Here is a 26,760-nt window from a genome sequence, read left to right on the forward strand (position 1 = left end):
TGCTTTAGGGCGATGCTTGAAAGTTTTCGTAAAAATTGCTTAGTGGTTATAACGGTAAATTTTCCATGGGGTTAGATTCACAATAACCTTCAGGTTTTTTAGTAAAAAGGTGTGTTGTTAAACTGGATTCAGAGGGATTTAGTGATACGGCCTTTGCCAGGGAATTCAGAGCAAGTTTCAAGACCTTCAAATGAGGTGAGAGTACTTCTAAGCTGACGTTTCGCGCCGGTTAGCCTCCGATGAAGGCGGGCTAACGGTCGAAATGTCAGTGGCTTTAGAAACACTCTTTGTTTACCAACCTCTATTATCAACTCAGTTGATAAAACGAAATCATACGGTATGATGTTATTTGATAACTCTAGGATTCTCACTATGTCCGGGGAAACCCAATACGGCGAGTCTGAGACATTTCCATCAATAATTACTCATTAGCCTTCACGGATATGAGCATTCATGAGTTAATTTCTAGCGAAAATTTGGTAACAGTCTTTAATTGTTAAAGTAGAGGAAGGTCGGTTAAAGGAAAAAATTTCTCAGAAATTTGTTTAAATCAAACATTTCGGCTCAATGAACAATCGCCATCTTTGAAAAAGGTACCTGCGTTACGGGCTGGTTAGCGAACTTTTGTTTTGTTTTATCTTATTAATTCCTCATTCATACCAACAAAACATCACATCAAACCTGGTTTAACTGTATGAAGTTCAGAAAGAGAGAACTTAAAAACTGAGTTTTCCAAAGGGTGTAAGAAGTCATTAAATTGTATTTATAAAGTGCTAATTAAGTTCGAAGTCGATAAACATCGTTTAAATAAGCAGCTTTTCCGAAGAAAACAAATTTAGACTGGATGAAAAAAAAAAAAAAAAAAAAAAAAACAGCAATAAAACATGTTTAAGCTTTAGTGTAAATGGCGTGTCAGACAGTTTCCAGAAAACTTAAAACAGAAAAAATGTTTGTCCCACAATAGTATCGGAACGTGGACTTTTTGTGACCCCTTAGTTCCGGTTGGTTTGACATGAGAAGGCCTGATGCTTGAAAAGTTTTTCATCAAGTAATTCAAACCTAATTTTAATTATAACATAACCAAAGTAAAGCGCGCGCTCTGATTGGTCAATTTAGCGTCCCCCATTTGCCCATGGGTGTACGCTGCTGACGTAAGCAAATGCAAAGACTACTTTTCCGCGCGCGCTTGTTTTTTCTGGTCACGTAAGATTTGTTAAATAAAAGGGAACTCTTTAGCTACAATGTATCAATGTTATGTCATAAAACAAATGGTAAACACCACAGCGTACACTATTGAGTTATGGATGCACTTTGGAGGTTTGCTAAGCACTCAAGAAGCTAGAGTCGCTCACGGCTATCGCCTCGAGCGACTCTTACGCTTCCTTCGTGCTTAGCAACCTCCCGCGTGCATCCATAACTCAATAGTGTACGCTGTGGTGTTTACCATTTGTTAATATCCAAACGGACTCCATATGTACGAAACCTTTTTTTTAGCTGAGTTTGTTAGTTTTTCTGCGTTTATCACCTTTGTTCCTCTTGGTATTTATGAACCCTAATTTTTATCATTTTTTGACTATGTAATGACGTTTAAATAACATCGAAACGTCTTCGAATTTTCCCGGTTTTTCTCGTTTCATTCTTACAACACGTTATTTTTCAAACTGTTCACAGAAACCAGTTCTGGTGGAACGATTCTTGATCTTGCTCTCGCCGTGATAAAAGTGGAATTTTAGCTTTCGTGCTCAGTGCTGGAATATACCTTCTATTATTTAGATACTACAAATAGCCCTATTATCATGGCGTTAGCAACGAGGAAATTGTTTATTCTAAACAGGTTTTATTCTAGACACTTTGGAAACTTGACTTTATGCATATATGTGTTATGCAGAAAATTCTCCAACTTAAAGCCAACACTTGAGACATTTAAAGAAGAGGTGATGTTCAAACGCATACCTATACACAGTTTTTTTGCTTGGTTGTGACGGAAGTGAGGTCCAATTATCTTCTAACTGCACTAAACAGTAGAGTACAAATATCCCGCACTGCTGTAAGGATTATTTGACAGTTGGCTAGTTATTACGGTAAAATCCTGTCAGAAAAATTCGTTCCGCTTGCGTGAGTTGTTCCAGCTACACTTTTCTCGTCCTATAAGAAAAGAGCTTCATAACATAAAATAAATAGTCAAAGTACATCTCAACTCGTCGAAATTCATACTATTTATCGCCTTTGAGTGGAATCATAAGCACTTTATTTGTAATGGCAAAATTAGAGAATCAATAAATTTTATTATACAATATTTTGGCTTGATAACGCACGAAATTCAACAACGGCGACTGAGAAAAAAAAGAATTGAACTATCACCTGACCTCTGTGATATCGGAAAAACAAAATAAATCTGTGGATGACCATAATGATAGTATATTATTCATGCATTCACATAAGCTTCACCCCGAGCTATGATAATTCTTTTGCAGTAAATGGCTTGAACCCGGGGGTAACATGTGAAGGTGTAGTCTGATCGTCCGGGTGAGTGTAGTCCTGAGAAGGACTATTGTCGGTGGTAGTGACTGACGTTTCGACAACCTGTGCGGAGGTCATCATCAGAGTTAAGTGAATGATTGATGTCAGTAGAATGTTCTTATCCAGTTCGTGTAAAATGATCGGTTGGTTTTGCCGTGATGTTATTGGCTGTAAGACTCAAGTGACGTAAGTCGGTCGTGATTGGTCTGTTTCGGTCTGTCGGTAAAGTTAGGTCATTCTTTTTCGGTCGTTTGTGATGTTTATGTCGTGAATGAGTCGTTTGTATGGAGCGGGTAGTTGTTGACATCTGTTTAGGGGAGTCTGTTCTAAGTTAGTAAACCAGCTTTCCAGTGTCAGTCGTTGAAAATAGTCAGTGCTGTAGGTTAGGCATTGCGCAGAGTCCCAGTCAATGTTGTGGTTGGTAAGTCGATGGTGTTCAGCAATGTGATTGCTGACATCACCTTTCCTCGTCGCCCGTCTGTGTTCAGCCAGTCTTGTTGTGAGGTTTCTGCCAGTCTCTCCGGTGTAGGAGGCGTGGCAGTCGGAACAATTGATCTTGTAAATCGTTCCCTGTCTGTTCCTAACAGACAGGGAACGATTTATAAGATCGGGCGACGAGGAAAGGTGATATCAGCAATCACATTGCTGAACACCATCGACTTACCAACCACAACATTGACCGGGACTCTGCCCAATGCCTAACCTACAGCACAGACTATTTTCAACGACTGACTCTGGAAAGCTGGTTTACTAACTTAGAACATACTAAAAATATCCAATGTCACCAGGAAACTGTTGCGGTCTTTGAAACGTTACCATATGGTACGCCGCCTTATCAATATCTGCTGTTTGTAATATCAAATATGTTTAACTTTCTGTAGGTTTTCATGAATAGGTTGCGAAAGCTTGCTGCTAAAAGCCTAAATTTGCTTCAAAATAATCTACTTAGTTAACCAGCTGTTCTGATTTTTATGCCTTAGGCGGCCATTGAAACAAAGAATTCAAGGGACTTGAGCTGATAGTGCTAACGAATTTCAATATATATTAACTATTTGACACTAGGAAATGTTTATCACAAAGAGCTCTAATATTGTTGTTGTTTTTGTATTGTATTGTATTGAGGTGTTGCAAAAGATGTAGTAAATTTTTATTCTAGACCAGTTGTTCTAATTTTTATTCTTGGGGGTCTTTGGACAATTGCAGCAAAGATGTTAATTATATCAATTATTTGACACTTACAATGTTTATCACAAAGGGCTCTGATATTGTCGTTGTGGTGTTGCGAAAGACGTAATAACTTGTTATTCTCGACACGTTTTACATTTCGGGAACCTTGACTTAATATGTAATATACAGGAAATATTGCGAATGGTAGCTAACATTTGAAACATTTACGGATGGGGTGCAGTGCAGATATTTTTTTTTTTTCACGGTTGTGAAATCTCACGGAGGTGAACTCCAATAATTACAATTAAGCTCAAATGCATGATATGACAAACTGAGAAGATCAATATATATACCGTAGGAAAGTTATTCTATAATATTTTCTCTTGAAAACAGAAAAAAAACGAGGAACAACAAAGAAAAGAAGTGCTTTGGAGAACAGCTGCTCCTTTTGATTTCAGAAACACAAATTGAGCTTTAATAAATCTGTAAATGACCATAATGATAGTGTATTGTTAATGCATCAATTTAAGTTTCAACAAGCTACATTAAATTTCTTTTATCATTATTTTAAAGTCTGTTGGCCTCGAAACTGAAATAAACTCTAGGAAAGCACTCACAAGACAGGAACAGACACAAGGACATATCAGGCAAAGGTTCCTGATAAAATGGAATTTTCGCAAAAATGCACATCGGTCAAGTTAAAGACAAGGAAGCAAAAAACTTTAAATCCACCTGTTTTCTTTTTCGCTGCTGAAAATACCGAAATACAGCGCCTATCAAACATGGTTACTTCATGCATTCAATTATGTAGTGATTTGAAATTACATTGTTCTGAGGAAACTCTTTAAAAGTCTTCACTATCGTCCGGTATGGAAAGAAATCACTTCATCTCGTGTATTTTAGAATTGAAGGGGTCGGACTTCTTCGGCAGTCCCAGCATTCTGCACAAAGGTAGAAAATGTAAACAAGTCGAATTACGTAGTTAAGTCTTAAGTGTATGATTCAGCAAGTTAAAATAACGTCAAACAAAACTCTCTAATTAGTCGCTATTTTAGGCAAAAATTTGTCTTATCTGTTTGTTCATTGGATATTACCGCCCACATCTGCAATGTACAATTGTTCAAATAAGTTCCTGTTTTTTCCACTGAAGATTTAAAAGGAGTGCGGAAAGTGGCAAAAACAAGCTGGAGTTGCGAAGATAAACTATCAACTGACTTTATTACACGAAGGTCAGTAAGTGCTTCATCATTGTTACAATGCTAGTCATATCAAACAAGGATAATAATTGATTTTCAAAAAGCTAAGGAAAGCGATCTCAATTATCCTTCGGCGTGTTTGCCAAATTTTCTTAAGATGCATGTAAAGAACTAAAGGGAAATAGAGGTGAACAAGGAATAGTAAATTTCGTCCAAAAACGTTTGTTGATTATCGTGTTATAAGTAGTTAAGAGCTCTAAAGTTTAAAATTGAAGAGTAGTGTTATATTGGCCATATAATAATAATAAATAATAATAATAATAATAATTTTATTTATATAGCGCTAAAATCCAATAATTGTCCAAAGCGCTACCTAATTACAATATAAAATATAAAAATATATAATATAAAATATCTACAATATACAATATAATTCAAATATAGCCTAAGTTATTTACTATATAAATCAAAAACATCTCAAAACAAAACGAATCTCATAACCTATATACTAACTTAAATAAAAAAGTTTTAAGGGATTGCTTAAAAGTTGCCACTGAAGCACATTTCCTAATCTCTAGAGGTAAATCGTTCCACAATTTAGGTCCTGCAATCGAGAAAGCTCTATCTCCATATGTTTTCAATCTGCTTCTTGGAACCACTAAATATTCTTTACATGAAGAACGCAATGACCTAGAGTATGTTTTAAAATTCAAAAGGTCAGAAATATAGGAAGGTGCAAGGCCATGAAGGGCCTTGTATACCAATAAAAGGACTTTAAAAGTTATTCTAAACTCAACTGGTAACCAATGAAGATCAATTAAAATAGGAGATATATGAACATGCCTCGGTGTCAATGTGACAACACGAGCTGCAGCATTCTGAACTGCCTGTAGTCTAGCTAACAGATACTTAGGAAGGCCATGTAATAAGGAATTACAGTGATCAATTTTCGAACTAATAAATGCATGGACTAAGATTTTACATGTATCTTGGCTTAAGTACTTGCGGATTTTAGCAATATTTCTCAAATGATAGAATGATGATTTACAAATGTTCTTAATGTGCTCCTCAAAACTAAATATGCTATCAAACTGAACCCCTAAATTACGAACAGAGTCACGAGGTGCAATGCACTCAGAACCAACAGTAATGTGACCGATGTCAGGCATGGGATGGTATCTGGAACTGATGAGTACAAGGTCCGTTTTGTCCTGGTTTAGTTTAAGATAGTTTCTTATCATCCATTCATCAATGTCCCTCACACAGCATTCCACTCTCAACTTCACTTGTTGAGAGTGGAATGATCGTGTTTCAATTGAAATAGAATGGAATGAAGATGAATCCATCACCTTAACAATCTGCTGTAAAATACAGTTCAGCACTCTGTTTCCTCCCGACATATTTCGATCAACTTTAAAGTAGTACATTTTCTCGCAACAAAGGAAGTAGGTTTCTAAAGAAACTGTGGTCCTGTGTCGATAGTGGGCAATAACGTAAGAATTAGATAGATCGACTGGGTTTATGATGAAAATTGGCCACCGTGAAAAGCTTATAAGCTCTTGAAGCCGGTTTGATTGTTAAATGAAGGAAAACAAAAGTCAACTTAAGTGTTAGTTTATTTTAAGAGTGGTTCAGTGTGTGGAGCTTTCCATCCATGAGGGAGTAGAAATACTCCCAGTCGCTTTATGCTACGGAAATCGATGGGCCATATGGCTAGTAAACAGGCTTTGCCTCTGTCAGTGATTTCAATTTCAAGCTTTTCATGAAGTTGAGAATTTAAAATTTAATCCGAAAAAAAATTATTAGCTGTTCAGTGACGCATAAAAGGCTTAAGAATCTTGTTGGTCATTTGTGAGTGCAAGGAGAACTTATGTTCACTAATCTGTTGTTTTTTTAGTCTGTGCAAATTCGAACACTGGGCAGAAACCGACCATCATCTCAGCGCCAACATGACGCAAGTAAAATGTCTGTTAGGAATCGCCGTTTTTGTTGTCCTAGGTAAGTAGTAAAATCTTTATCAAATCATTACCATACCATCTCCCTATCAAATCAGTGATCCTCGGATGATCAGAGCAGTAATAATGGCCCGGTAGTCTGGCAGCAGAAGCATTTGGACTTATTTGAGTGCTCGAAAACGCAGGTGTAAAAGCCATCTTTGATAGGATCCATTCCCAACTAGATGGTGACCGAAACTAAAAGAATTCAAAGCGCTTTTGTACTAAATGTCGTAAACCCAAAATTACAGCAATCTGAACAACCAATCATTAAGAAGGATAATGTCAGAACGAGCCAATGAAAACTCAAAGTAGAAACAAGCAAAGTACTCGCAGCGTAGAGGGACGCAGGTGAAATATTTGGAATGGGTTTCACTTTTCTGCCTTGTTGTTTAAGGAGGTGGTGCGAGATTTTTAAAAAAATGAAAGAGCGACTAAAACGAAACCGATGATATCCCGAATCCTTTTTCATAAACAATTGAGAATTAAGTTTAAGTTTAATTCATTCACCACAGGAATGGCAGGAGAAAGGAACAGAACTTTCGTTCCAATTGACACCTAACCCCTTTTTTACCCATCCATCTCACCCCGGGGACGACATCCATCACACAGTAATCTCGTGTGTGGGAAATTAACGTCTCCTACCCCAACCCTGCAGGAGACGGGACCTCCATTTATCGTCCCTATCCGAGAAGACTAGAAAGTCTAACCATTTGCAGATATTATTACAAAGGCAGCACTTTCTTCTCAGTTAATCAAAGACCCTGAGTGTTGGTCCGGCCGGATTTGAACTCACGACCTCCCGCACAACAGTCCGGCGTCTACCAATTGAGCTAACCGGGAGGCGGTTAGAGTTTATTTATTGTTAGGAAAGGAACGTTGATCATTATATTAAGAAAAAAAATGCATATTACACTCTAATCATACAGCCATATCGTTTCAGATTACATTAGTAATGAAAGTCCAAATTTGTTCCATCATCATCTTCATCATTATCATCACATCATACTGATTATTGCTCAGACTATTATTGATACCATGGTTATGTAAAATGAAACTATCTCCATCAAAAGTCAAATTTTAAATGAGCTCCTTGCCTCACGTTCTTGAAGTCGATAAGCATTATTTCTTTATTTCCTTAGCCCTAGAGGTCTTCTGCCAAGTCCCTGTTGATCATCCTGATAATGAGGTTTTGATAAAACCACTTTGTGATCCGTACAAGGACAATAACTGCTGTGGCGGAGTAAGTTATCATCCAAGTTCACAGCTGTGCTGTTTAGGCGCCATTCAACCGGTAAGTGGTCCTCGATACTCTTGCTGCGGGAAGACTTTCTACATTACTGGAACACAGCTCTGTTGTTTAGGCGTCGTAAAATCCAAAATACACTCTCAAAATGCTTGCTGTGGAAAGACGCCCTACGACACTGGAACACAGCTCTGTTGTTTAGGCGTCGTAAAATCCAAAATACACTCTCAAAATGCTTGCTGTGGAAAGACGCCCTACGACACCGAAACACAGCTCTGTTGTTCAGGAACCATACAACCAAAATTCTATGGCAGTACTCAAGCCAGATGCTGTGGGTAAGAACATATTTAAAGCAGATTTTTCTACGTAGAAGCCAATTTACTCACCTGACGGCACGTACGTTCTTGTCTTTGTTACGTCACTTTGCTAATGGCTGAGATCAACTTATTAAGTGAATAAGTCTTTCGGTATTTCTTTGTCTTCCTTTAACTGTGACAACATAAATTCCCAGTTTCTTTTTCTGTTAAAACATATCATCGCCTTAATTTGCTCATTATTTCAATGTTATAAAGGAAATAGATGTATTACGTATAAATCGCCTTCATTTTAAGGGTCAAAGCCTGCTAGATAACTAAAGCAGTTTCCAGGATAAATTAAATGCGATTATTTCGACAGATTTTCTCAAGTTTTGTTGCATTTGTAAAACAGTTTTCTAGTAACATGTATAACTTGTGTTCATTTTGTTCTTGTTAGACTTGTACGCATACAGCATAATTAGATCTGAATTAAAACTTTCAAATTATTTTGACATTTCTTTTTCGTTTCCTGCAATAAATACTCCACAAAATAGGACAATGTTTGTCCAACTCAGATCGAAAGCAGACCTTTTAAGCAAAAAAGAAAACATATTCTTAAAATCTTTTTCTCATTGGCTACTTATTTACTTCTGTGCTTTTGCATTAATCATGATTGTACAGAATGATATGTTTTTTTCGTCTTGTCATGTGTTAGTGGGAAACAAAGACACAATCTGAGTAAGATGGTCTATCTCAATCTGGAATTTGTGTTATTTTTGGATCTTCAGATCGGCTCGTTACAACCCCTCCTCCCAAGGATGCTGTGCTGGGAAACAGCCATATTACACAACTACACATCTCTGTTGCGGAGGAAAAGTCCAACCAAAATTCTATGGCAGTACTCAAGCCAGATGCTGTGGGTAAGAACGCATTTCAAAGGAAATTTTCTAAGTGAAGCCAGTTTACTCATCTGATGGGTACCTAGGTTCTTGTTTTTGTTACGTCTGCGATAAGCTTGTTAAGTGAATAAGTCTTTTGGTATTTCTTTGTCTTCCTTTAACTGTAACAATATATATTCCCAGTTTCTTGTTCTGTTAAATCATATATTCGCCTTCATTTGCTCATTATTTTAATGTTCTAAGAGAAATACATGTCACAAGTACAAATCAACTTCACTTCAAGTGGTCAAAACCTGCTGGATGACTGAAGGGGTTTTCAAGATAAATTAAATACAATTATTTTGACAGATTTTCTCAAGTTGCATTTGTAAAACAGTTTTCTAGTAACATCTATAACTTGTGTTCATTTAGTTCTAATCAGGTTTGTACACATACAGCGTTATTTGATCTGCATTTTAAGTTCCAAATTGTTTTTATATATTTTTTTTAATTTCATTCTCTGTAATAAATAGTCCACAAAAAAGGACAATTATTGTCGAACTCAGATCGAAAGCAGACATTTTAAGCAAAAAAGAAAACATATTCTTAAAATCTTTTTCCCATTAGCTCTTGATGCTACTGATTTACTTCTGTACTTTTACATTAATCACAATTGCACAGAAAATTTTTTTTTCGTCTTGTCATGCGTCGGTGTGCAACAAAGACAACTCTGAGTATGATGGTCTATCTCGATCAGGAATTTACGTTATTTTTGGATCTTCAGATCGGCTCGTTACAACCCCACCCCTCAACGATGCTGTGCTGGGAAACAGCCATATTACACAACTACACATCTCTGTTGCGGAGGAAAAGTCCAACCAAAATTCTATGGCAGTACTCAAGCCAGATGCTGTGGGTAAGAACACATTTGAAAGGAATTTTTCTACGTAGAAGACAGTTTACTTATCTTGTGGGTACCTAGGTTCTTGTTTTTGTTACGTCACTTTGCTAACGGCTGCGATAAACTTGTTCAGTGAATAAGTCTTTCACTTTTAAGTGAATAAGTCTTTTGGTTTTTTTGTATTCCTTTAACAATAACAAAATACATTCCCAGTTCCTTGATCTGTTAAAACATATCATCGCCTTCGTTTGCTCATTATTTTAATGTTATAAAGGAAATACATGTCACACGTACAAATCGCTTTCACTTTAAGCAGTCAAAACCTGCTGGATGACTGAAGGGGTTGGCAAGATAAACTAAATACGATCATTTCGACAGATTATCTCAAGTTTCGTTGCATTTGTAAAACAGTTTTCTAGTAACATGTATAACTTGTGTTCATTTTGTCCTAATCTGACCTGTACGCATACAGCATTATTAGATCTGAATTAAAAGTTTTAAATTGTTTTAATATATTTTTTTATCATTTTCATTCCCTGTAATAAATACTTCACAAAAATAAACAATATTTCTCCAACTCAGATCGAAAGCAGGCCTTTTAAGCAAAAGAAAACATATTCTTAAAATCTTTTTCCCATTAGCTCTTGATGCTACTGATTTACTTCTGTACTTTTACATTAATCACAATTGCACAGAAAATTGATTTTTCGTCTTGTCATGCGTCAGTGTGCAACAAAGACAACTCTGAGTATAATGGTCTATCTCGATCAGGAATTTACGTTATTTTTGGATCTTCAGATCGGCTCGTTACAACCCCACCCCCCAACGATGCTGTGCTGGGAAACAGCCATATTACACAACTACACATCTCTGTTGTTCAGGAACCATCCAACCAAAATTCTATGGCAGTACTCAAGCCAGATGCTGTGGGTAAGAACACATTTGAAAGGAATTTTTCTACGTAGAAGACAGTTTACTTATCTTGTGGGTACCTAGGTTCTTGTTTTTGTTACGTCTCTTTGCTAACGGCTGCGATAAACTTGTTCAGTGAATAAGTCTTTCACTTTTAAGTGAATAAGTCTTTTGGTTTTTTTGTATTCCTTTAACAATAACAAAATACATTCCCAGTTCCTTGATCTGTTAAAACATATCATCGCCTTCGTTTGCTCATTATTTTAATGTTATAAAGGAAATACATGTCACACGTACAAATCGCTTTCACTTTAAGAGTCAAAACCTGCTGGATGACTGAGACGGTTTCCAAGATAAACTAAATACGATCATTTCGACAGATTATCTTAAGTTTCGTTGCATTTGTAAAACAGTTTTCTAGTAACATGTATAACTTGTGTTCATTTTGTCCTAATCTGACCTGTACGCATACAGCATTATTAGATCTGAATTAAAAGTTTTAAATTGTTTTAATATATTTTTTTATCATTTTCATTCCCTGTAATAAATACTTCACAAAAATAGACCATATTTCTCCAACTCAGATCGAAAGCAGGCCTTTTAAGCAAATGAAAACGTATTCTTAAAATCTTTTTCTCATTGGCTACTTATTTACTTCTGTACTTTTGCATTAATCATGATTGTATAGAATGATGTGTTTTTTTCGTCTTGTCATGTGTTAGTGGGCAACCAAGACACAATCTGAGTAAGATGGTCTATCTCAATCAATAATTTGTGTTATTTTTGGATCTTCAGATCGGCTCGTTACAACCCCTCCTCCCAAGGATGCTGTGCTGGGAAACATCCATATTACACGACTACACTTCTCTGTTGCGGAGGAAAAGTCCAACCAAAATTCTATGGCAGTACTCAAGCCAGATGCTGTGGGTAAGAACGCATTTCAAAGGAAATTTTCTAAGTGAAGCCAGTTTACTCATCTGATGGGTACCTAGGTTCTTGTTTTTGTTACGTCACTTTGCTAATGGCTGCGATAAGCTTGTTAAGTAAATAAGTCTTTTGGTATTTCTTTGTCTTCCTTTAACTGTGACAATATATATTCCCAGTTTCTTGTTCTTTTAAAACATGTCATCGCCTTGCTAATTATTTCAATTCTATAAAGGAAATGCATGTCGCACGTACAAATCGCCTTCACTTTAAGCAGTCAAAACCTGCTGGATGACTGAAGCGGTTTCCAAGATAAATTAAATACGATTATTTTGACAGATTTTCTCAAGTTTTCCTGCATTTGTAAAACAGTTTTCTAGTAACATGTATAACTTGTGTTCATTTTGTTCCAATCAGACTTGTGCACATACAGCATTATTAGATCTGAATTAAAAGTTTCAAATTGTTTTAATATTTTTGTACTTTTATTCCCTATAATGAATTTTCCGCGAAAAAGGACAATGGTTGTCCAACTCAGATGGAAAGCAGACTTTTTAAGCAAAAAAGAAAACATATTCTTAAAATCTAATTCTTTTCCCCATTAGCTCTTGATGCTACTGATTTACTTCTGTACTTTTACATTAATCATGACTGTACAGAATAATGTTTTTTTTCGTCTTTTCATGCGTCAGTGTGCAACAAAGTCACATTTCGAGTAAGGTGGTCTATCTCAATCAAGAATTTGTGTTATTTTTGGATCCTCAGATCGGTTCGTTACAACCCCGCCCCCCAACGATGCTGTGCTGAGAAACAGCCATATTACACAAATACGCATCTCTGTTGTTCAGGAACCATCCAACCAAAATTCTATGGCAATACACAAGCCAGATGCTGCGGGTAAGAACGCATTTCAAAGGAAATTTTACTATGTAGAAGCTAGGTTACTCTTCTGATGGGCACTTAAGTTCTTGTTTTTCTTACGTCACTTTGCTAATGGCTGCGATAAACTTGTTAAGTGAATAAGTCTTTCGGTATTTCTTTGTCTTCCTTTAACTGTCAAAATATAAATTCCCTTTTTCTTGTTCTGTTAAAACATGTCATCGCCTTCATTTGCTCATTATTTTCATTAAATATAGGAAATATATGTAACATGTACAAATCGCCTTCACTTTATGCAGTCAAAACCTGCTGGATGACTGAAGCGGTTTCCAAGATAAATTAAGTACAATTATTTCGACAGATTTTCTCAAGTTTCGTTGCATTCGTAGAACAGTTTTCTAGTAACATGCATAACTTGTGTTTATTTTGTTCTAATCAGACTTGTACAAATACAGCATCATTAGATCTGAGTTAAAAGTTTGAAATTTTTCTAATATTTTTTTATTTTTATTCACTGTAATAAATACTCCACAAAAAAACACAATGTTTGTCAAACTCAGATTGAAAGCAGACCTCTTAAGCAAAATAGAAAACATATTCTTAAAATCTTTTCCCCGTTAGCTCTTACTGCCACCGATTTACTTCTGTACTTTTACATCAATCATGACAGTACAGAATGAGATTTTTTTAGTCTTGTCATCAGCGTCAGTGTCCAACAAAGACAAATAGTGAGTAAAATGGTCTATTTCAATCAAAAATTGTTTTATTTTTGGGTCTTCAGATCGGCTCGTTACAAACCCTCTTCCCAAGGATGCTGTGCTGGGAAACAGCCATATTACACATCTACACATCTCTGTTGCGGAAGAACGGTTGTTCGCAAAACAAAGGATGCTGCCTGCTGTGGAAGTAGAGTTTATAACACCGAAACCCAGGTAGATATAATTAAACGGTATGAAAAATGGGGTATTTATACATTATAAACATGCAACTCAAACCTTGATTTTTCTAGAAATAGTGATTTCTAATACGTTACAGACTCGCACAAAATATCGTAGGCTGCCCCTCCCCCTTCGTGGAATGATCTATATCTATGGTAGCATGCATTAATTAAGATTTAACAAATCGTTAACCACTGTCGATTTGTATTTTACCTCAATATCGACCTCAAATTAAACGATTCTTTCATTGCTTGAACGGAGTCCACAAGTAGCTCGCTGGCGGGCATGTGCGAGAGTTCTAAGTTAACTAAGAACCTTAAAGGTTCCCTTGCGTTCTGCTACTCTTTTTTTTTTCGCTTTCCGTCCGCTGAAAGTGTTGCTCAGCTTTTTTTTAAGCGTATTTTATGTCGAGAACCAGACCCTACCGAGGAATAAAAAAAGGGTTGCTTAATTTTCTTTAGAAACAAATGTCATAATTTTTTTACTTTTTTCGACTTTTTTTCGTATTTACTGCTTCAAAGATCTTAATTGCACTTCAACTTTTCAGGTCTGCTGTAAAGGCAAAGTAGTTACCGGCCGCTATTGCTGCGGAAATGTTGGTTGGACACCTGGCCTGCAATGCTGCCGATCAGGCATCGTTCAACCTTTAGGCTGTTGCCATGGAAACCTCCTTTTAGACTGTTCCTCACATCTCACTGCATGAGTAGAATCCTGCAATTTTGCTGTACCTATCGATTTAAAGGTGCTTTGCTTTAGCGACACACTATAGCACTTTCGTCGCTTTAATCCTTGTGTATTTTGTCAAAGCAGATTCTTAACTAATGACTTCTTTAAAAAGTCGTTTTTTAGTCTGAATAAACTTTCTCGTAGTTTAGATCTGGCCTCTCTCAGGTGTGCTTATTATCTATGATTTTACCATCCCTTCAATCCGTTATTCGTAATATATTACGTCAGCCCATGGAGGAAAAAAGATCAAATAACGATTCGAGAGATAAAATTGAATGAAACATTTCATTACGTCGCGTCCGAAGACTGACAAATAATTTCTTCAAATTTGAGCCGCAGCATGACCACGCACAACCCTTCTCGTATATCACTCATCATTCAACTCCGTCTAAGTGTGCTCCAACCTTTCCAACGTCATGTGCAGCGTCTACAACGTTTACGTCTCCCTGTTGCTTCTAACACGCTCGAAACTTCAATGGAAAACTGTTTAGATCCAATTTACGTACTGTCTCACAAATCAGAATTCCTTGACATTCTGTAGATGCACGAACAGCTGTGAAAGAACCGATTCAGACAAGATGTGCCCTGAGCGATAGAATAGACCCACCATATCCACTGTAACTCAAACTGACATGGTCAGGCGAACATGGAGGAAATTAGTAATAATCATGGATTAGTGAAATACGTTTGATCTAACCTAAAGATGGATGTTTTTGTCTCGGGGAGTCGAAGTTGAGGATATAACTAAACCAGTGAACATCCAATGGTGTCGTGGCTCACAAGTCTGATTTGTAGTAACTCATTCCGTGCGATCGAATGAGTGTTTCTTCCCTTGGCAACTTGCGGGACCCGCATGAGATCGAGGCTATGTGTGTCTGTCATGTAAGATGGCGTCTAAAAGCTGAAATGGTCTTGCTTCGGAGCGATACCCGCGGGATATAATAAAACCCGCGGGACTGAAAAACGGCATAATCAGAATGCCTTCTCCGACGTCGAACGAGATAATTTGTAGCCGAATGTCGATAAACAGTAGTGAAAATTCTCTTCACTATTTGGCGGCTCGATATACATCAAGTGTATTCTTATTGACAGAGAGCTGGACTGGGTCAAACGAGGAAATATTCAGCTCAAGATCGTGACGTAAAAAACGAGCAGAAGGAGAGCTCAGACAAAAGTTATGTAATTTAAGTTGCTTTAGGGCGATGCTTGAAAGTTTTCGTAAAAATTGCTTAGTGGTTATAACGGTAAATTTTCCATGGGGTTAGATTCACAATAACCTTCAGGTTTTTTAGTAAAAAGGTGTGTTGTTAAACTGGATTCAGAGGGATTTAGTGATACGGCCTTTGCCAGGGAATTCAGAGCAAGTTTCAAGACCTTCAAATGAGGTGAGAGTACTTCTAAGCTGACGTTTCGCGCCGGTTAGCCTCCGATGAAGGCGGGCTAACGGTCGAAATGTCAGTGGCTTTAGAAACACTCTTTGTTTACCAACCTCTATTATCAACTCAGTTGATAAAACGAAATCATACGGTATGATGTTATTTGATAACTCTAGGGTTCTCACTATGTCCGGGGAAACCCAATACGGCGAGTCTGAGACATTTCCATCAATAATTACTCATTAGCCTTCACGGATATGAGCATTCATGAGTTAATTTCTAGCGAAAATTTGGTAACAGTCTTTAATTGTTAAAGTAGAGGAAGGTCGGTTAAAGGAAAAAATTTCTCAGAAATTTGTTTAAATCAAACATTTCGGCTCAATGAACAATCGCCATCTTTGAAAAAGGTACCTGCGTTACGGGCTGGTTAGCGAACTTTTGTTTTGTTTTATCTTATTAATTCCTCATTCATACCAACAAAACATCACATCAAACCTGGTTTAACTGTATGAAGTTCAGAAAGAGAGAACTTAAAAACTGAGTTTTCCAAAGGGTGTAAGAAGTCATTAAATTGTATTTATAAAGTGCTAATTAAGTTCGAAGTCGATAAACATCGTTTAAATAAGCAGCTTTTCCGAAGAAAACAAATTTAGACTGGATGAAAAAAAAAAAAAAAAAAAAAAACAGCAATAAAACATGTTTAAGCTTTAGTGTAAATGGCGTGTCAGACAGTTTCCAGAAAACTTAAAACAGAAAAAATGTTTGTCCCACAATAGTATCGGAACGTGGACTTTTTGTGACCCCTTAGTTCCGGTTGGTTTGACATGAGAAGGCCTGATGCTTGAAAAGTTTTTCATCAAGTAATTCAAACCTAATTTTAATTATAACATAACCAAAGTAAAGCGCGCGCTCTGATTGGTCAATTTAGCGTCCCCCATTTGCCCATGGGTGTACGCTGCTGACGTAAGCAAATGCAAAGACTACTTTTCCGCGCGCGCTTGTTTTTTCTGGTCACGTAAGATTTGTTAAATAAAAGGGAACTCTTTAGCTACAATGTATCAATGTTATGTCATAAAACAAATGGTAAACACCACAGCGTACACTATTGAGTTATGGATGCACTTTGGAGGTTTGCTAAGCACTCAAGAAGCTAGAGTCGCTCACGGCTATCGCCTCGAGCGACTCTTACGCTTCCTTCGTGCTTAGCAACCTCCCGCGTGCATCCATAACTCAATAGTGTACGCTGTGGTGTTTACCATTTGTTAATATCCAAACGGACTCCATATGTACGAAACCTTTTTTTTAGCTGAGTTTGTTAGTTTTTCTGCGTTTATCACCTTTGTTCCTCTTGGTATTTATGAACCCTAATTTTTATCATTTTTTGACTATGTAATGACGTTTAAATAACATCGAAACGTCTTCGAATTTTCCCGGTTTTTCTCGTTTCATTCTTACAACACGTTATTTTTCAAACTGTTCACAGAAACCAGTTCTGGTGGAACGATTCTTGATCTTGCTCTCGCCGTGATAAAAGTGGAATTTTAGCTTTCGTGCTCAGTGCTGGAATATACCTTCTATTATTTAGATACTACAAATAGCCCTATTATCATGGCGTTAGCAACGAGGAAATTGTTTATTCTAAACAGGTTTTATTCTAGACACTTTGGAAACTTGACTTTATGCATATATGTGTTATGCAGAAAATTCTCCAACTTAAAGCCAACACTTGAGACATTTAAAGAAGAGGTGATGTTCAAACGCATACCTATACACAGTTTTTTTGCTTGGTTGTGACGGAAGTGAGGTCCAATTATCTTCTAACTGCACTAAACAGTAGAGTACAAATATCCCGCACTGCTGTAAGGATTATTTGACAGTTGGCTAGTTATTACGGTAAAATCCTGTCAGAAAAAGTCGTTCCGCTTGCGTGAGTTGTTCCAGCTACACTTTTCTCGTCCTATAAGAAAAGAGCTTCATAACATAAAATAAATAGTCAAAGTACATCTCAACTCGTCGAAATTCATACTATTTATCGCCTTTGAGTGGAATCATAAGCACTTTATTTGTAATGGCAAAATTAGAGAATCAATAAATTTTATTATACAATATTTTGGCTTGATAACGCACGAAATTCAACAACGGCGACTGAAAAAAAAAGAATTGAACTATCACCTGACCTCTGTGATATCGGAAAAACAAAATAAATCTGTGGATGACCATAATGATAGTATATTATTCATGCATTCACATAAGCTTCACCCCGAGCTATGATAATTCTTTTGCAGTAAATGGCTTGAACCCGGGGGTAACATGTGAAGGTGTAGTCTGATCGTCCGGGTGAGTGTAGTCCTGAGAAGGACTATTGTCGGTGGTAGTGACTGACGTTTCGACAACCTGTGCGGAGGTCATCATCAGAGTTAAGTGAATGATTGATGTCAGTAGAATGTTCTTATCCAGTTCGTGTAAAATGATCGGTTGGTTTTGCCGTGATGTTATTGGCTGTAAGACTCAAGTGACGTAAGTCGGTCGTGATTGGTCTGTTTCGATCTGTCGGTAAAATTAGGTCATTCTTTTTCGGTCGTTTGTGATGTTTATGTCGTGAATGAGTCGTTTGTATGGAGCGGGTAGTTGTTGACATCTGTTTAGGGGAGTCTGTTCTAAGTTAGTAAACCAGCTTTCCAGTGTCAGTCGTTGAAAATAGTCAGTGCTGTAGGTTAGGCATTGCGCAGAGTCCCAGTCAATGTTGTGGTTGGTAAGTCGATGGTGTTCAGCAATGTGATTGCTGACATCACCTTTCCTCGTCGCCCGTCTGTGTTCAGCCAGTCTTGTTGTGAGGTTTCTGCCAGTCTCTCCGATGTAGGAGGCGTGGCAGTCGGAACAATTGATCTTGTAAATCGTTCCCTGTCTGTTCCTAACAGACAGGGAACGATTTATAAGATCGGGCGACGAGGAAAGGTGATATCAGCAATCACATTGCTGAACACCATCGACTTACCAACCACAACATTGACCGGGACTCTGCCCAATGCCTAACCTACAGCACAGACTATTTTCAACGACTGACTCTGGAAAGCTGGTTTACTAACTTAGAACATAGTAAAAATATCCAATGTCACCAGGAAACTGTTGCGGTCTTTGAAACGTTACCATATGGTACGCCGCCTTATCAATATCTGCTGTTTGTAATATCAAATATGTTTAACTTTCTGTAGGTTTTCATGAATAGGTTGCGAAAGCTTGCTGCTAAAAGCCTAAATTTGCTTCAAAATAATCTACTTAGTTAACCAGCTGTTCTGATTTTTATGCCTTAGGGCCATTGAAACAAAGAATTCAAGGGACTTGAGCTGATAGTGCTAACGAATTTCAATATATATTAACTATTTGACACTAGGAAATGTTTATCACAAAGAGCTCTAATATTGTTGTTGTTTTTGTATTGTATTGTATTGAGGTGTTGCAAAAGATGTAGTAAATTTTTATTCTAGACCAGTTGTTCTAATTTTTATTCTTGGAGGTCTTTGGACAATTGCAGCAAAGATGTTAATTATATCAATTATTTGACACTTACAATGTTTATCACAAAGGGCTCTGATATTGTCGTTGTGGTGTTGCGAAAGACGTAATAACTTGTTATTCTCGACACGTTTTACATTTCGGGAACCTTGACTTAATATGTAATATACAGGAAATATTGCGAATGGTAGCTAACATTTGAAACATTTACGGATGGGGTGCAGTGCAGATATTTTTTTTTTTTCACGGTTGTGAAATCTCACGGAGGTGAACTCCAATAATTACAATTAAGCTCAAATGCATGATATGACAAACTGAGAAGATCAATATATATACCGTAGGAAAGTTATTCTATAATATTTTCTCTTGAAAACAGAAAAAAAACGAGGAACAACAAAGAAAAGAAGTGCGTTGGAGAACAGCTGCTCCTTTTGATTTCAGAAACACAAATTGAGCTTTAATAAATCTGTAAATGACCATAATGATAGTGTATTGTTAATGCATCAATTTAAGTTTCAACAAGCTACATTAAATTTCTTTTATTATTATTTTAAAGTCTGTTGGCCTCGAAACTAAAATAAACTCTAGGAAAACACTCACAAGACAGGAACAGACACAAAGACATATCAGCCAAAGGTTCCTGATAAAATGGAATTTTCGCAAAAATGCATATCGGTCAAGTTAAAGACAAAGAAGTAAAAAACTTTAAATCCACCTGTTTTCTTTTTCGCTGCTGAAAATACCGAAATACAGCGCCTATCAAACATGGTTACTTCATGCATTCAATTATGTAGTGATTTGAAATTACATTGTTCTGAGGAAACTCTTTAAAAGTCTTCACTATCGTCCGGTATGGAAAGAAATCACTTCATCTCGTGTATTTTAGAATTGAAGGGGTCGGACTTCTTCGGCAGTCCCAGCATTCTGCACAAAGGTAGAAAATGTAAACAAGTCGAATTACGTAGTTAAGTCTTAAGTGTATGATTCAGCAAGTTAAAATAACGTCAAACAAAACTCTCTAATTAGTCGCTATTTTAGGCAAAAATTTGTCTTATCTGTTTGTTCATTGGATATTACCGCCCACATCTGCAATGTACAATTGTTCAAATAAGTTCCTGTTTTTTCCACTGAAGATTTAAAAGGAGTGCGGAAAGTGGCAAAAACAAGCTGGAGTTGCGAAGATAAACTATCAACTGACTTTATTACACGAAGGTCAGTAAGTGCTTCATCATTGTTACAATGCTAGTCATATCAAACAAGGATAATAATTGATTTTCAAAAAGCTAAGGAAAGCGATCTCAATTATCCTTCGGCGTGTTTGCCAAATTTTCTTAAGATGCATGTAAAGAACTAAAGGGAAATAGAGGTGAACAAGGAATAGTAAATTTCGTCCAAAAACGTTTGTTGATTATCGTGTTATAAGTAGTTAAGAGCTCTAAAGTTTAAAATTGAAGAGTAGTTTTATATTGGCCATATAATAATAATAAATAATAATAATAATAATAATAATTTTATTTATATAGCGCTAAAATCCAATAATTGTCCAAAGCGCTACCTAATTACAATATAAAATATAAAAATATATAATATAAAATATCTACAATATACAATATAATTCAAATATAGCCTAAGTTATTTACTATATAAATCAAAAACATCTCAAAACAAAACGAATCTCATAACCTATATACTAACTTAAATAAAAAAGTTTTAAGGGATTGCTTAAAAGTTGCCACTGAAGCACATTTCCTAATCTCTAGAGGTAAATCGTTCCACAATTTAGGTCCTGCAATAGAGAAAGCTCTATCTCCATATGTTTTCAATCTGCTTCTTGGAACCACTAAATATTCTTTACATGAAGAACGCAATGACCTAGAGTATGTTTTAAAATTCAAAAGGTCAGAAATATAGGAAGGTGCAAGGCCATGAAGGGCCTTGTATACCAATAAAAGGACTTTAAAAGTTATTCTAAACTCAACTGGTAACCAATGAAGATCAATTAAAATAGGAGATATATGAACATGCCTCGGTGTCAATGTGACAACACGAGCTGCAGCATTCTGAACTGCCTGTAGTCTAGCTAACAGATACTTAGGAAGGCCATGTAATAAGGAATTACAGTGATCAATTTTCGAACTAATAAATGCATGGACTAAGATTTTACATGTATCTTGGCTTAAGTACTTGCGGATTTTAGCAATATTTCTCAAATGATAGAATGATGATTTACAAATGTTCTTAATGTGCTCCTCAAAACTAAATATGCTATCAAACTGAACCCCTAAATTAAGAACAGAGTCACGAGGTGCAATGCACTCAGAACCAACAGTAATGTGACCGATGTCAGGCATGGGATGGTATCTGGAACTGATGAGTACAAGGTCCGTTTTGTCCTGGTTTAGTTTAAGATAGTTTCTTATCATCCATTCATCAATGTCCCTCACACAGCATTCCACTCTCAACTTCACTTGTTGAGAGTGGAATGATCGTGTTTCAATTGAAATAGAATGGAATGAAGATGAATCCATCACCTTAACAATCTGCTGTAAAATACAGTTCAGCACTCTGTTTCCTCCCGACATATTTCGATCAACTTTAAAGTAGTACATTTTCTCGCAACAAAGGAAGTAGGTTTCTAAAGAAACTGTGGTCCTGTGTCGATAGTGGGCAATAACGTAAGAATTAGATAGATCGACTGGGTTTATGATGAAAATTGGCCACCGTGAAAAGCTTATAAGTTCTTGAAGCCGGTTTGATTGTTAAATGAAGGAAAACAAAAGTCAACTTAAGTGTTAGTTTATTTTAAGAGTGGTTCAGTGTGTGGAGCTTTCCATCCATGAGGGAGTAGAAATACTCCCAGTCGCTTTATGCTACGGAAATCGATGGGCCATATGGCTAGTAAACAGGCTTTGCCTCTGTCAGTGATTTCAATTTCAAGCTTTTCATGAAGTTGAGAATTTAAAATTTAATCCGAAAAAAAATTATTAGCTGTTCAGTGACGCATAAAAGGCTTAAGAATCTTGTTGGTCATTTGTGAGTGCAAGGAGAACTTATGTTCACTAATCTGTTGTTTTTTTAGTCTGTGCAAATTCGAACACTGGGCAGAAACCGACCATCATCTCAGCGCCAACATGACGCAAGTAAAATGTCTGTTAGGAATCGCCGTTTTTGTTGTCCTAGGTAAGTAGTAAAATCTTTATCAAATCATTACCATACCATCTCCCTATCAAATCAGTGATCCTCGGATGATCAGAGCAGTAATAATGGCCCGGTAGTCTGGCAGCAGAAGCATTTGGACTTATTTGAGTGCTCGAAAACGCAGGTGTAAAAGCCATCTTTGATAGGATCCATTCCCAACTAGATGGTGACCGAAACTAAAAGAATTCAAAGCGCTTTTGTACTAAATGTCGTAAACCCAAAATTACAGCAATCTGAACAACCAATCATTAAGAAGGATAATGTCAGAACGAGCCAATGAAAACTCAAAGTAGAAACAAGCAAAGTACTCGCAGCGTAGAGGGACGCAGGTGAAATATTTGGAATGGGTTTCACTTTTCTGCCTTGTTGTTTAAGGAGGTGGTGCGAGATTTTTAAAAAAATGAAAGAGCGACTAAAACGAAACCGATGATATCCCGAATCCTTTTTCATAAACAATTGAGAATTAAGTTTAAGTTTAATTCATTCACCACAGGAATGGCAGGAGAAAGGAACAGAACTTTCGTTCCAATTGACACCTAACCCCTTTTTTTACCCATCCATCTCACCCCGGGGACGACATCCATCACACAGTAATCTCGTGTGTGGGAAATTAACGTCTCCTACCCCAACCCTGCAGGAGACGGGACCTCCATTTATCGTCCCTATCCGAGAAGACTAGAAAGTCTAACCATTTGCAGATATTATTACAAAGGCAGCACTTTCTTCTCAGTTAATCAAAGACCCTGAGTGTTGGTCCGGCCGGATTTGAACTCACGACCTCCCGCACAACAGTCCGGCGCTCTACCAATTGAGCTAACCGGGAGGCGGTTAGAGTTTATTTATTGTTAGGAAAGGAACGTTGATCATTATATTAAGAAAAAAAATGCATATTACACTCTAATCATACAGCCATATCGTTTCAGATTACATTAGTAATGAAAGTCCAAATTTGTTCCATCATCATCTTCATCATTATCATCACATCATACTGATTATTGCTCAGACTATTATTGATACCATGCTTATGTAAAATGAAACTATCTCCATCAAAAGTCAAATTTTAAATGAGCTCCTTGCCTCACGTTCTTGAAGTCGATAAGCATTATTTCTTTATTTCCTTAGCCCTAGTTCACTAGTTCCAAGTTCACAGCTGTGCTGTTTAGGCGCCATTCAACCGGTAAGTGGTCCTCAATACTCTTGCTGCGGGAAGACTTTCTACATTACTGGAACACAGCTCTGTTGTTTAGGCGTCGTAAAATCCAAAATACACTCTCAAAATGCTTGCTGTGGAAAGACGCCCTACGACACTGGAACACAGCTCTGTTGTTTAGGCGTCGTAAAATCCAAAATACACTCTCAAAATGCTTGCTGTGGAAAGACGCCCTATGACACTGAAACACGGCTCTGTTGTTCAGGAACCATCCAACCAAAATTCTATGGCAGTACTCAAGCCAGATGCTGTGGGTAAGAACGCATTTCAAAGGAAATTTTTCTATCTAGAAGCTAGGTTACTCATCTGATGGGCACTTAAGTTCTTGTTTTTCTTACGTCACTTTGCTAATGGCTGCGATAAACTTGTTAAGTGAATAAGTCTTTTGGTATTTCTTTGTCTTCCTTTAACTGTCAAAGTATAAATTCCCCGTTTCTTGTTCTGTTAAAACATGTCATCGCCTTCATTTGCTCATTATTTTCATTTAATAAACGAAATATATGTAACATGTACAAATCGCCTTCACTTTATGCAGTCAAAACCTGCTGGATGACTGAAGCGGTTTCCAAGATAAATTAAGTACAATTATTTCGACAGATTTTCTCAAGTTTCGTTGCATTCGGAGAACAGTTTTCTAGTAACATGCATAACTTGTGTTTATTTTGTTCTAATCAGACTTGCACAAATACAGCATCATTAGATCCTAACTAAAAGTTTGAAATTTTTCTAATATTTTTTTTATTTTTAAACACTGTAATAAATACTCCGCAAAAAAGGACAATGTTTTTCAAACTCAGATCGAAAGCAGACCCTTTTAAGCAAGAAAGGAAACATATTCTTAAAATATTTTCTCCATTAGCTCTTACTGCTACCGATTTACTTCTGTACTTTTACATTAATCATGATTGTACAGAATGAGGTTTTTTTAGTCTTGTCACCAGCGTCAGTGTACAGCAAAGACAAATAGTGAGTAAAATGGTCTATTTCTATCAAAAATTTGTTTCATTTTTGGATCTTCAGATCGGCTCGTTACAACCCCTTCTCCCAAGGATGCTGTGCTTGGAAACAGCCATTTTACACAACTACACATCTCTGTTGCGGAGGAAAAGTTTTTATTAAATTGCGTGACTCTGCCTGTTGTGGAAGTGAAGTTTATAACACCCAATTCCAGGTAGATATCAACTAAATGGTATGAATAATGGCGTATTTATACAAGATAAACATGATCAGTTAAAACCGCAATAGAAATTACAGAAATGTAACTCAAAATCTGATTATTCTTGAAATAGAGATTAAAAATACGTTACTGTGAGAGAATCGTTCACAAATATATATCAATTTTGAAAATATTGCTAAGTGGCTTCCATTTGAATAAATAAACTCTTCTCTGCTAACTGGTTTTATTGGTGAAACACCTTTAAGTTGAATACCCAAAAATTACCGACGCTCGACCCTTATTTTGCAGACTGTCGACAGTCCCTGAAAGAAATATATATATATCTTATTAGACGTTTTGTTGTGTAGTATCGCTGATTATTACACGACTCGGGCAGTCAGAGGGCCAATAACTAAAATCAACCAATCAAAATGCTCTATTGCCGGTCCAATATTCTCTAAGTATTGGACCGGGCATTGTCCCGAATGGTCCCGAAATGATACCGCCATTGTGTTCCTTTGAACTTCAGTCGTATAGTAAATCTCTTATTAACCAAGCTTGCTCGGGACCGTACTGGAAGAATATCGGCCCTCGGTCTTTTTTGTATGGACCTCGCTGCGCTCGGTCCGTACTGTCAAGACCTCGGGCCGATATTCTCCCAGTACGGCCCTCGCGCTTGGTCAATAAGATATATGTATTTTTACGAGTTGTGCCGCATTTTGACGAGCCCGTAGGGAGAGTCAAAATACAAATAACGAGTAAAAATACTCAGCGATACTACACAACAAGATGTCTAATAAGTTATTTATTATCCAACACGCCAAACTGTTATTTCAGTGCGGGCGAATTTCGCGGATGTTTATTTACGGGGAGTGCGTGACAGAAGTCTACGAAGCGTAACGGAATTGGCGCGTTGTTGTGCTGCTGTTTCTATTTTCTTCATTAAATGAAGAGATTTTCTGGTCGTCAAGCTGTTTTTCTTCGTTCGATTCATCTAATGAACTTGGATCTATATTTGCCAGCCATTCTGACTCTTCGTCGTCGGAAATATGATTCAAATTGTCCGCCATTTGTTTTTTTTTTTTTCGTAACTACAATCCAATTCTTCGCTCGCGCGATGCGAGAAAACCTGTTTCACCGGTACTACAATAGACGAGTACAAATACCGCGTGATATTTGTACTCGTCTATGGCGTTATTTGTACTCATCCAGGTGTAGTTGGATAATAATTTCTTTTACTCCCACTACTTCCTTCCTGAAGAGCATTTGATTACCCCTAATCTCCGTGCTTTCATTCCCGAAAACTAGCGCTAGAAGTAGCAGTGATATCTACTCATGATGATAAAATTCCTGTTTAAATCTGAATTTTTTTTCATGTGTTCCTTGTGCTCTTAGCTTTTATTCCCGAAAAACAAGTAATCGCAGTGACTTCTACGACTTCTTCTTTGTAGATTTGTTGCGCGGGAGTAATCTCACGTATTCCATATGGTGTTTCAAAACCAAGATGCTGTGGTACCCGACCCTACAACCCAGACAAGCAAGTAAGATCATTTGAAAATTCGTGGAATTGCTCTATAGCTAAATTTTGAGTATTTTTCTTTTTTTTTTATTGTGTTACCAGTATTATTATGGTACATGAGCTGTCCGAAATCCACTCCTTTCGGTCGAATAGAAAATTAAACGCAGGTCAGCGAAACCTCGGCTAGGATGCGGCACTCTTTTCCCTTGGG

The 26,760-nt window shown here is 37.0% G+C and overlaps 1 protein-coding gene across 8 annotated transcripts in view; it reads left to right on the top strand.

Moving 5' to 3' along the window:
* Positions 1 to 26,760, top strand: part of LOC111340606 (uncharacterized) — a 37,620-nt gene that overhangs the window by 10,299 nt on the left and 561 nt on the right. For 2 of the 8 annotated variants that reach the window (XR_015999141.1, XM_088754736.1), the window contains 7 exons: positions 9,208 to 9,339; positions 10,082 to 10,213; positions 10,997 to 11,128; positions 11,906 to 12,037; positions 12,800 to 12,931; positions 24,895 to 25,045; positions 26,482 to 26,571. Coding sequence is in view for 7 of the 8 variants with exons in the window: in XM_088754736.1 (XP_088610862.1) it covers positions 9,208 to 9,339; positions 10,082 to 10,213; positions 10,997 to 11,128; positions 11,906 to 12,037; positions 12,800 to 12,931; positions 24,895 to 25,045; positions 26,482 to 26,571 (901 nt within the window). In the remaining variant the exon portion in view is untranslated. Of the gene's footprint in view, positions 1 to 9,207; positions 9,340 to 10,081; positions 10,214 to 10,996; positions 11,129 to 11,905; positions 12,038 to 12,799; positions 12,932 to 13,694; positions 13,846 to 14,398; positions 14,732 to 24,894; positions 25,046 to 26,481; positions 26,572 to 26,760 lie in introns of those variants that run through there. The other 6 variants (XM_088754738.1, XM_088754741.1, XM_088754737.1 and 3 more) reach the window with 5 other exon arrangements.

The sequence above is a fragment of the Stylophora pistillata genome, chromosome 3, assembly GCF_964205215.1.
Source record: "Stylophora pistillata chromosome 3, jaStyPist1.2, whole genome shotgun sequence".
Lineage (NCBI taxonomy): Eukaryota > Metazoa > Cnidaria > Anthozoa > Scleractinia > Pocilloporidae > Stylophora > Stylophora pistillata.